The sequence below is a fragment of the Salmo trutta genome, chromosome 37, assembly GCF_901001165.1.
Source record: "Salmo trutta chromosome 37, fSalTru1.1, whole genome shotgun sequence".
In the NCBI taxonomy this organism is placed as follows: domain Eukaryota; kingdom Metazoa; phylum Chordata; class Actinopteri; order Salmoniformes; family Salmonidae; genus Salmo; species Salmo trutta.
The window spans coordinates 29,241,938-29,254,284 of record NC_042993.1 but is presented as its reverse complement, the minus strand read 5'-3'; the positions used below and the strand labels follow the sequence as shown (position 1 = coordinate 29,254,284).

The window sequence follows — 12,347 nt, the reverse complement described above, 5'->3', positions numbered from 1 at the left end:
TATAGATCTTATGGTTCACTGACAAATAAATAAAAAGACAAAATGCACAAGACCACAATATTTCACATTTGTCAGAGGACTGGAGGAGTTTAAACCTTACCTGGCTGTGTATAGCTAAGTGACAGTAATGGCTACACACGTGGTTTGTTTTACCAATGTCGTGCAAGCAAAACAGTGGCAACCCTGTACAGCACAATAACTCAATGTGAAGTGACAATTTCTTTTCAAATCGCATCACACACACTTGACAATTTGGACAGCCTGCCTTTACCATCAGAACACTGTGCATATAGTAAATTCATAAGGCGCTTTTCTTACACTTAAGGTATGGCTTTACTTAGCACTTTAAGATTAATAAAAACATGTAATCCTGCTTCTAACTTATCTATCTAAAAGACCAGGAAGACGCTGAGGGGTCACCACCCCCCCCCCCCCCCCATAAAGGTGTTTTCCAGTTAAGAGCATAAAAAAACAGATTAGGATTAAAAGCAAATTTATTTACATAAAGGACAGGATAGCAAAAACACTGATATGGACATTTGAAATAAATGCAAAGAAACAGTCAGACAAATCATATCGATGACACTTCCAAAAGCAACGTACACTAATGATAATTTGTTAGCAGTTTGAAAAAGTCACTTTAAAAAAAAAAAGAGAGAAAAAAAGAAAGCTGTACACTTAAAAAGGCTTGTTTTTAGAAAGATATAGAAAAATGGCAAAGTTCTGTACACTGGCCAGTTAGTGTTTGTGCATGTTCTTCTGCAACGTTCCGTCTATCTGTTCTCCTTGTCCATGGACACAGTCAGGACTCTCCGGTCCATCTGACCCAGCCTCTGTCTGTCTGGGGTGGACACCTTCAGCTTCACCTGATGGGCAGGGAGGGAAGAGAGACAGAAGCTTTCAGTTAGACCACAGGTTTAAAAGCCGTTGCGATTGTTCCTTTTCCTCCTGACCCACCAAATAGATCAATCCTGTTCCTTAGGCTTTAGTGTGTGCAGAAATGAACAAATGATGGCAAGAGTGAGATAGGGAACTGCACATGTACTTGCATCTGAGGGAATAGTGTGTACATTAGGGCTGGCACAATTACCGTATAACAGACTTATGGATGAAGACAGTCATGAAAATATAATTAGTGTCTCTTCAAAAACCATTTATTTGTATCACTGTGGAACGGACAGCTGACTGAAGACGGGACTGCCGGGCAGTCGAGTCAGTTTCCGCAGTAACATGGACTCTTTACAACGTGATGAAACTCTGCTCGTTTCAGCAAGGCCTTGTAGCACACATGGAATGGGCTTGCAACCTCTGATCCTGGCAATTTGACTGGTAAACCCATTGGTACAGGCAGCAACGGCTGCCTGGTATTGTGATGCAATCATTTCCATGTGTTCCATATAATGATCATTCAAATTAATGTTAACAGATGTCACCATTTAATTGAATGTATTTTTTGTTATGTCAGTCGAGTTGAATCAACAAATCACAGCACATATTGATGGGTACACTCGCAATGGGGTTCCCACTAGTTGGGCCAGTGGCAAAGTCAAAACGTAGCTTTTTGGTCTTAATTCAAGTTTTGGTTTAGGCTTAAAGTAAGCAGTGTGGCTAAGGTTGGGTTAAAAATAAGACATTTTTGAATACAGGTTTTTCGGCTTTACCGCTTTCCCAGATAGTGACGACCTCACAACGGCCGCCAGTGCAACCATTATGACATCATTGACTTGAATGGGTGACCAATAACCATCTGAAATACCATGACTGTCACAGCCCTACTGTACACCATCTATATACCTGTGTAGCTTGCTCCCGGGGGGAGTTGGTCTCCTTGAGCATCTGCAGAGGGGAGCGGCCTTCAGCCATGAGTGCCTTGTCTGCCACACGGGAGCGGAGAGAAAGCGTTTTAAAACAAACATTTAAAATCACAGGAAATGTTGCAAAAAATGAAACACCCACGTACCTCTCTGCTTCGGTTTGACCGACTGCCCCTTGTTCTCATTGGCTGCATTCTTGTTTCCAACCTGGACAGAGAGTGGTGAAGTGGACAAACCCCCCTTGCCTCCTCTCCCTCTGGCCCTCACCCCTGTGGCCCCGAAGCCCTTCCCTAGCCACTGGGGCTTGAACACCACTTGACTGGGGCTCTTGGTGTCAAATGTGGGGCAGCGGATCCCAGTGGCTTGGGACCGCTGCTGGCTCACACTGGGGCTTGGGCCAGTGGTTGTGGTGGATGGTACAACAGGCGACTCTTGTTTGACAGGCATCACTGGCTCCTCCACTGGTGTTGGGACCTCCACTTTAGGCATCTCCGTAGCAACAGTGACTTCAGTGAAGTCTGTAACGGTGGGGATGAATGGTTCAGCCATGGGGTTCAGAGGTTGTGTAGGGTCAGAGGTGACTGAGGGAAGGGCATACGCGTGGTCAGGTTCGTCCTTGTGGAGTTCAGCAGCAGCGTTCTCAGGGAGAGGTGACGCAGGGCTGTCGTAGTGCACCTCGGCGAAGGTCGGTGATGGGGTGACACCATCGTGGCAGGTGATCAAGCTCATACTCAGGCGCTTGTGTAGTGAAGACTCTTTGGCCTCTTCGGCTTCTTCCAGAGTGAAATCGGCTTCGACTTCTATCTGGGCCTCCCCCACGAGAACGAAGGGGCTCTGGATGAGAAGCGTATGACTAGTCACGCTCTGGGGAGATGGCTGGATCATGTCACCTGAGACCTGCAATGGCTGAGGAGAGAGAACGGGCTCACTGGAGCCCAACTCTCCCTCCACCACTGCCTCCTCCTCCTCCAGGTTGAGAAACTTGTTAAAGGGCACAGGGGCAACTAGTTCTACAGAGTCACCGTGGAGGAGCATGTCGAGGCAACGGGCGAAGGAGCCAACTGTCACTGGAGGAAAAAAAAAAAAAAGTCAAGTTTAAAATAAAATAACTGACAAAAAGATTTTTGAAAATGTACTGAAAGGGCAATGCTGCATCTACAGATTAGGGCAGGGGTAGCCTCTGCTGAGTCCCCAACGTTGAGAAATACTGCACCAAACATCAGTTAGATGTAAAATTGCGTGACAAAGATCTCCTCTGCAAAAACGTCAACATTTATTACAAATTTGAGTTCTTAAGATTCATTCTGACTATTGAGGAAGTTTATAGTAGTTATTATATCTCAAAAAGGGACAAACAGTACTATCGCAGTCCAGTTTTTCAAGCGAAGATTTTTTTTTAAAAAATTTTAAAGGGAGTATGCGAGGCAGAGATGTTCACGTCACCTAGCTGAGTGCTGCTAGGAACAAATCGAACCTAGTATGCAGACGCCTTAATGTTTCTACAGTCAAAGAAACTGGATGCCGTCCCCATGTCAAACCCAGTTGGTGTTATTCTGATGTATTTAGGGATCATCTGAGAAAGAGAGCTGGTCTCAGCAGGACTCCCTGTTAAAATAAATCATTCTAACCAAACCCAAAATCAACCCTAGGCCTTCTTCCAGTGCTTGACTGGATAGCTTTGCCACTTGGGTAAGATAGTTACCTCTCGTTGAGTCCTTCATTGGGGTGCGGGTGACACCGACTGAGGATGACCGAGGGTCGCTGGCTAGAATGGAGCAGTCACTCTCCACCACAACTGGGACACAGGAGACAGTTCCACCCACCTGAAATAGATGAATACATTCTTGTTACACGATGTATGCATGCGTAAAGCTGTCAAGGCAAAGGGTGGCTGCTTTGAAGAAACTCAAATATAATTACATGATTCCATGTGTTATTTCAAAAGTTGTGTCTTCACGATTATTCCACAATGTAGAAAATAGTAAAAATGGAGAAAAACCCTGGAATGAGTAGGTGTGTCCAAACGTTTGACTGGGACAAACAGACACACGGTAAAATATGATTCAACTGATACCGTCTGGCAGTCCGACTTAAGAATCTGGGCTTGGCAGATGCCAGGAGAACGCTACCGGCCCCAATGCATAGTGCCAACTGTAAAGTTTGGTGAAGGATGAATAATGGTCTGGGGCTGTTTTTCATGGTTCAGGCTAGGCCCCTTAGTTCCAGCGAAGGTAAATCTTAACACTACTGCATACAATGACATTCTAGACAATTCTGTGCTTCCAACTTTGTGGCAACAGTTTGGGGAAGGCTCTTTCCTGTTAAGCCCGGAAAAAGAGCAGAAACGGCGTCGCCGCCCTGGATCCAGAGGTTCCGGCACCATCTTCGCTAGGGGCTTCTGATTAGAGATCGGATCCGGAGGTACCTGCGCCTCGGCCCTCTGTTTGGTCTTCCTCTCCGGTGGCTTCTACCTCGGGCTCAGATCCTCAGAGCTACCACCCTCAGACAGCCAGCCCATTCATCATCATCCACGATGGATACTACAGCTGGCTCGGGTCCATCGGGCCCCACCGCCCTTGAGTGGTTTGCGAAACCACTCGAGGCGAAAGAACAGCTGGACCTCCTTAGCCATTGCACCAGCTGTCGTCATTGGCATCTTAATTTTAGAAATATTTTGGTTCCCGGGGTAAAAACCCTGTGCCATCCTGGAGCACGAATACAGGACATTACAAGGCTGCTTCCGACCGATGCTGGGAGCTGACGCTGTCGTAGTCCATGTGGGGTGAAACAACATCTGGAGGGCTAGCTCAGAACTTCTGAAAACTGATTCTAGCACTGAAAGATTCCAAAAAAAAGCAGGCGTGAAAGACTCAGCAGGCTACTGGCATTACACACCTGGCTAAAAGGTTACTGTAGCTCTGTTGGAATCACTTTTATAGATAGATAATGTCGACACCTTCTGGAAACAGAAGATGCTCTACAGCAGTGGTTCCCAAGCATTTTATAGTCCCGTACCCCTTGAAACATTCAACCTCCAGCTGCCTACCTCCTCTAGCACCAGGGTCAGCCGCACTCGCAAATGTTTTTTTTTGCCATCATTGTAAGCCTGCCACACACATGATTCATTCTTAAGTTTAATAAATGTGTGTGAGTTTGTCACTTCCCACAAGCCGTGTTGTGACAGAGCTCTTACTAGGACCTGGGCACAATTAATAATACATAATTTTGCTTACATATAAAACCTTATTTGGTTAACAAAAATGGTGAATAACTCACTGCAGGTTAATGAGGAGGTTGTGCTTGAAAGGATGCACATAACGCTGCAATGTTGGGTTGTATTGGAGAGAGTCTGTCTTAAATCATTTTCCACACACAGTCTGTGCCTGTATTTAGTTTATGCTAGTGAGGGCCGAGAATCCACTTTCACATAGGTACGTGGTTGCAAAGGGCATCAGTGTCTCAACAGCGCGACTTGCCAAGGCAGGATACTCTGAGCGCAGCCCATTCCAAAAATCTGACAGTGGCTTCTGATTAAATTTTCACAGAACCGCTTCTTACAATTTCGATGAGGCTCTCTTGTTCAGATATCGGTAAGTGGACTGGAGGCAGGGCATGAAAGGGATAACGAATCCAGTTGTTTGTGTCATACGTTTCGGGAAAGTACCTGTGTAATTGCGCACCCATCTCACTCAGGTGGTTCGCTATATCACATTGTCCATAAGCTTGAGTTCATTTGCACACACAAAAAATTCATACAATGATAGAAAGACCTGTGTGTTGTCCTTGTTAATGCAGACAAAGAGCACCAACTTCTTAATCATAGCCTCAAATTTTGTCCTGCACATTGAATACAGTTGCAGAGAGTCCCTGTAATCCTAGATTCAGATCATTCAGGCAAGAAAAAACATCACCCAGATAGGCCAGTCGTGTGAGAAACTCGTCATCATGCAAGCGGTCAGACAAGTGAAAATTATGGTTGGTAAATAAAACTTTAAGCTCGTCTCTCAATTCAAAAATAATGTGTCAATACTTTGCCCCTTGATAACCAGCGCACTTTTTTCTGTTGTAAAAGCATTACATGGTCGCTGCCCATATCATTGCATAATGCAGAAAATAAGTATCCTGTTTTAACAAATTTCTATCAGCATGTTAAATGTGCAACCAGAGGGGGGGGAATTTGACCATAGATCTGGCAAATCTGACCATAATTATTACCTCCTCATTCCTGCTTACAAGCAAAAACTAAAGCAGGAAGCACCAGTGACTAGAATAATAAAAAATAAAAAGTGGTCAGGAGAAGCAGATGCTAAACTACAGGACTGTTTTGCTAGTATTAGACTGGGACAGGTTGAAGATGTCAGTGAAGACACTTACCAGATGGTCAGCGCATGCTCGCAGTACACATCCTGGTAATCCATCTGGCCCTGCGACCTTGTGAATGTTGACCCGTTTAAAGGTCTTACGCACGTCGCCTGTCGGAGAGCGTGATCCGTCTTCTGGGAACAGCTAGTAGTGCATGTTTCAGTGTTACTTGTCTCGATGCGAGCATAGAAGTAGTTTAGCTCGTCTGGTAGGCTCGTGTCACTGGGCAGCTCTCGGCTGTGCTTCCCTTTGTACGTCTAATGATTTGCAAGCCCTGCCACAGCCGACGAGCGTCAGAGGCGGTGTAGTTCGATTCGATCTTACTCCTCCTGTATTGACACTTTGCCTGTTTGTCGGAGGGCATAGCGGGATTTCTTATAAGCTTCCGTGTTAGAGTCCCGCTCCTTGAAAGCGGCAGCTCAGTGCGGATGCTGCCTGTAATCCATGGCTTCTGGATGTACGTACGGTCACTGTGGGGACGATGTCATCGATGCATTTATTGATGAAGCCAATGACTGATGTGGTGTACTCCTCAGTGTAAACAGCTTCCACCCCCAAGTCATAAGACTCCTGAACATCTAGTCAAATGGCTACCCAAGACTCTATGCAGTGCCCACCCCATTTTTACACCACTGCTACTCTGTTGTCCTCTATGCATAGTCACTTTACCTACATGTACATACTACCTCAACTAACCGGTGCCCCCGCACATTAACTCTGTACCGGTACACCCCTGTATATAGTCTCGCTATTGTTAGTTTACTGCTGCTCGTTAATTACTTGTTACTTTTCTGATCCGTTTTTTTTTTTTACATTTTAAACTGCATTGTTGGTTAGGGGCTCGTCAGTAAGCATTTCACTATAAGGTCTACACCTGTTGAATACGTCGCATGTGACTAATACATTTTGATTCGATTTGAAAGCTGTTCAGTACTTTAAAAATATTCTCTGTTGTCCTGGTTTCCAAAACAGGAGGTCTTCCTTAATTGACCCCCCATAAACATAACGGACATACCAGGGGCTGTGCCAGGCCCGCCACGCCTGTTGACTCATCCAGCTGTAACGCATAGAATTCACTGGCTTGTATGCGAAGCAGTAATTGTTTCAAAACAGCTCCTGCCATGTCGCTGATGCATTGTGAAACAGTGTTGTTTGATGAAACCATTGTCTGTATAGTTTTTGGTCTTTTCCCCCAGCATTGTCCCAGCCATATACGCGGCAGCGGGAAGAATTAAGTCCGCCACAATAGTATGGGGCTTGCCTGTCCTAGCCACTCGGTAGCTCATTAAGTTGTCTTAATTCTCGCTCAAAAAACCCCGGTGGCTTATTTTTCTAATTGGCATGGTTCATTGCATAAGAGTGAAAGTTTCATCGATTTGTGCAAAAGTACGATAACACACCGTGGCTGAGGAAAGGCACAAATCCCAATAAGTGAAACCCAAATCAATGTAGTTCTCATCACATTATAGACATGTGCGGCTTATTTATGTTCTCATATATATATTTATGTTCTCATATATATATATATATATATATATATTTTTTTTTTTTTATTCAGTGGGTGCGGCTTCTATTCAGGTGCGCTCAATAGTCCGGAAATTACGGTACTCAGGCAAGAGAAAAACAATCATCCAAATGTATAGCCTCATTGGAAATTCTAAATGGACTGTTTGAAAATGTGAATCACATTTGTATTTGGCATACCCCCCCTACAGGAATGACAGAGTCCATCCAAATCATAATTTCGAGGCTGCGTTGAGACAATGACTTATCAATGACCCCAAGACCAGCTCAGTTAATCCCTACCAGTGTCACAGTTGTCAAAAAGCTGCATCAAATGTATATTATCAGAGGGGAGTTGGCAGACAATGCAAGTAACTTAAATGTCCCCCTAACTTCCCAAAATACATTGTTGATCCTACAGCTATTGTATGCAGTAATCATGGGTCTATGAACCAGAGTTACTGTTAGCACTGAGGTGGAGTCCCATAATAGGAAGTTCACTGTGTACATATTCAATATAAATAACATAAGCAAGTCTACTTCTGATAAGCTTCCCAGTAAAGCAATAACAATCAAGCATCCCATAAGTGCTAATAATATGCTTCATATGTTAATATGGGCTAAGAAACAAGGTTCATGAAGTCAATAACTTGCTAACAGAGGACATTCATATTCTGACTTCCTCAAACTCACTTAGATAATACCTTTGATGATAGTGATAGCAATACATGGTTATAACATCTACTGAAAAGACGAATGCCTATGGGGGCGATGCAGTCTATATTCAGAACCTCATTCCTATAAAGCTTAGATAGGATCTTAAGTTAAATACTGTTGAAGTAATATGGCTTCAGGTTCCTCTGCCTCACCTAAAAGGCCATTCTTGTGGGAAGCTGCTATAGCCCAAGTGCTAAAAGTCAGTATCTGGATAACATGTGTGAAATGCATGTGATAGAGTTATATTTTCTGGGTGATTTAAATATTGACTGGCTTTCATCAAGCTGCCCACTCAAGAAAATGCACCAAACTGTAACCAGTGCCTGCAACCTGGTTCAGGTTATCAGGGTAGTTACAAACAGCACAGGAATGAAATCAACACATATTGATCATATCTTCACTAATGCTGCAGAAATGTGCTTTAAAGCAGTATCCAAACCCATAGGGATGTAGTGACCACAATATAGTAGCCATATCTAGGAAAACCAAAGTTCCAAAGGCTGGGCCTAATATTGTGTAGATGTCATACAATAAGTTTTGTAGTGATTCTTATGTTGATTATCTAAAGAATATATAGTTGCTTGTCTGTGGTTTGTAATAAGGAACAACCAGACGCTGCACTTGACACATTTATGAAATTGCTTATTCCAATTACTAATAAGCATGTACCCATTAAAAACAAAAACCTTTGGATTGATAAGGAATGTAAAAAATTAGAGGGTTGAGGCATGGAAAATAGGTCTGGCTGTACAACCAATTGGCAAACATAATGCAAATTGAGAAATCATGTGACTAAACTATACTATGTGACAGAAATAAATGATAAAGAAATAGTAAAAAGCGTTGGCACACCTTAAATGAGATGTTGGGCAAAAAAGGCACAAAAAACAATGATTTTTTTCCATTGGCAAGATTTGCAAACTTAGGCACTTAGTGCCAGCAACAAATGCTGACACTACACATCCATGTATATCTGACTACATTATGAAAGACAAGAATTGTACTTTTGAATTCCGTAGAGTGTGGTAGAGGTGAATATTATTGTTGTCTATCAATGACAAACCACTGGGGTCTGACAACTTCAATGGAAAATTACTGAGGATAATAGCTGACAATATTGCCACTCCTATTTTGCAGATCTTCAATTTCAAATTGTGTTTGACCAGACACAATGCTATTGTACTGTAAAACAAACTCTTAGCACGCTTATAGGGAAGGACATTCAACAAGCACGGCACTTACACAAATGGCTGATTGGCTGAGCGAAATGTATTATAAATACAACTGCCCCAGTGCACAAAGCGAGGTCCATACAGAAGTGGTTTGTCGAGAGCAGTGTGGAAGAACTTGACTGGCCTTCACAGAGCCCTGAGCTCAAACTCATAGAAACCCTTTGGAATGCCGACTGCGAGCCAGGCTTAAATCGACTAACATCAGTGCCGCACCTCACTAATGCTCGTGGCTGAATGGAAGCAAGTCCCGCAGCAATGTTGCAACATCTAGTGGAAAGCCTTCCCAGAAGAGTAGAGGCTGTTAAGCAGCAAAGCGGGACCAACACCTTAGTAATGCCCATGATTTTGGAATGAGATGTTCGATGAGAAAGCATCCACATATACTTTTGGTAGTGTCTCTGCCCTATCGCCTCTAGTAATCTTTGTGTTCAATCTAGTAATGTTGGAAGCATAGATTGGGGAAAAAAATAAAATAATTTAAAAAAAGGGTGTATTTGATGTTGGTGTACAACCAATTCAGGAAGTGAATCAGAATCACCTTTAAAGAGCCCCACAGTGGTGGTGTCATAATACCCATAAAACCTAGGGGTCAAACAGGAAAATGATTCCAATCATATTTCCCCCATAGGGGATTTTAGAAACACTTAAAATAAGGACCGTTTCATGTAAGCTTACCCTGGTGTGACATTTTGATAACCATGTAAATCTCTGACAAGGAGACTTTTATCAATATATTTCAGCACCATTTACTCAGATCCTAATTAGAGTCACAGTAGGCATAATTCAAAACTACAAATCCCTGCAAGGCATCTCTAGCTGACACATTTGCTAACAGGTATTGTCAATTTAAAATTTGCACAAGACAGTTCAGAATTGTCCATTTAAAGAAATGTTGCCAATTTACTCCTTAACTACTTCATTTAGCTAACATTAGATAGTTCATCCAGAAATTCTTACATTTGCCTGGATTCAGCAGTCTATTCGAGATCATGGCATTTGTAGTTCTTTATGATAGCAACATTAGCATTTCATTTCTTTGGGGGGGGGGGGGGGGTTAAATACAGGCAAATGTTGAGAGATTTGCAAGGTTATCAAAACGTCACGCCAGGGTAAGCCTACATGAAACACAGCCCTTAAAATGTAAGGGTTTCTAAAAATGTATGTAAAACGATTGGAACCATTTCCCTGTATGACACCTCCACTGAGGGGCTCTATTCGCCAAGTACATGTACCCAGAATTAGACTTGGTGAAATGGTGCTGCAAGTTAAACACTAGACAGGAATTTACACAATATACATACAATACGGATACAGTAAACAGAACAATTACACATGATATGAGAGTATTCAAATTAAATGCATGAGTTAAGAAGTATTAAATAATAAACTATTTTCAAATCAAAACGCTGGCCCTTGTCAGCTACCGTTACCTGAATAGGTGTGCGGTCAATGGCTACAGATGGAGACCGTGGGTCGACAAGTTGAGAGAGACGGTCGTGTTTGATGCGATGGCTGTGGTCATGTTTGGGCGTTGAGGCCACAGCAACCTTACTCTCGCTGGATCCCATGACGATTCAGTAGATGCCTAATGTCCGGAGACAGACGTTAGACAAAAGTTTACGTTAAAAAAGTTCAAGCGAGTTTTTTGTCTTCTATCTAGCTAAATAGTTAACGTGTTCTTGAAGCCAGATAAAATTAATACAATCATTCATTAGGCAATTTAGAATTATTGTGGATAGCTAAAAAAAGTTCGATTGGTTCGGCAAACTTGCTCAAACTAACAAGTCACGTTAACTAAAGTCTGCGGATGGCTAAACTCAGTTTAACAAAGTTATCTTGAAGCGAGCTACAAAATAAGGTTTTTGCTCTTCGATTATTTGTATGCGATTCACATGAATCTGCTAGGTAATAAAGTAGCTTTTAGCAAACAATGACTTACCTTAAACGTTTAGCTTGAAGTGAGTATCCTTTCACTTTTTCGAAGCAAAACATGAGGATTTAAATTGCGAAAAGCGTGCATCCAGTTATTTTCAAACCAGCCAATCAGTGAAGTTGGTACCACCGCCTTCCCAACAGAGATTGGCTGATTGTACCTACGACCTCTAAAATGGGCGTGGTTTGCTACTGAAAACAAGTTTAAAACCTACACAAGACCTGACCATGCAATGCGGATTTGAATTTCAGCCTCTTGAATGTTGTGCAGTGCAACCTGTGATGCCAATTTAGCAATTTTGTTGCTAGATTTAGCAACTTTTTTTCAAACAGCACCTAGCAACAAATGTAGCTACTTTTAAAAATGTATTTGGAACTTTTAGCAACTTTCGAAAAGTGACTCAAATGCTAAAATGCACGCATTCTCCGTCTAAATGACACAAAAACGATTTTCTCTGTCACACACTCAGTCACAAGACACGTGCCTGGCTGCAAAAGTGCATTGTTGACTGACTGCAGCAGCAGTAGTACGGGTTCGACGAGCCAAACCCAATGATGATGTTTGATCTTGAACAGAACTTACATCAATCAACATGTCTCAATCACAATTTTACAGAAAAGAGTGGGACTCTGTACCTGAACAATGTCAAATCATATTTTTGGCCGAGATGGCCAGTCAATTTGAGTAATGACGTAGTTTTACGTAATCACGCAATGACATCACAACGTCATTTAGCAACTTTTAGCAACAAATCAACCTGCCTCTAGCAACTTACCCTGAAAATGT

General features: G+C 42.7%; 1 protein-coding gene across 1 annotated transcript; it reads right to left on the bottom strand.

Annotated features, from left to right (window-relative positions):
• Nucleotides 1–476: 476 nt before the first annotated feature.
• LOC115177278 (cell division cycle-associated protein 3) lies at nt 477–11,675 on the bottom strand. The gene is made up of 6 exons (XM_029737907.1): nt 11,568–11,675; nt 11,059–11,213; nt 3,517–3,637; nt 1,961–2,881; nt 1,795–1,874; nt 477–866 (listed from the first exon to the last, which is right to left on the bottom strand). The coding sequence occupies exons 2-6, from the start codon at nt 11,194–11,196 to the stop codon at nt 774–776; spliced, it is 1,353 nt and encodes a 450-aa protein (XP_029593767.1). The 5' UTR covers nt 11,197–11,213; nt 11,568–11,675; the 3' UTR covers nt 477–773.
• Between the last annotated feature and the right edge of the window lie 672 nt (nt 11,676–12,347).

Excerpts from the sequence above, each read along its gene's own strand:
- LOC115177278 (XM_029737907.1), bottom strand. The coding sequence starts at position 11,196 with ATGGGATCCAGCGAGAGTAAGGTTGCTGTGGCCTCAACGCCCAAACAT. Across the intron at positions 1,875-1,960 it reads GGTCAAACCGAAGCAGAGAG|ACAAGGCACTCATGGCTGAA; the intron begins GTACGTGGGTGT and ends CCCGTGTGGCAG. Across the intron at positions 867-1,794 it reads CCCGGGAGCAAGCTACACAG|GTGAAGCTGAAGGTGTCCAC; the intron begins GTATATAGATGG and ends CCTGCCCATCAG.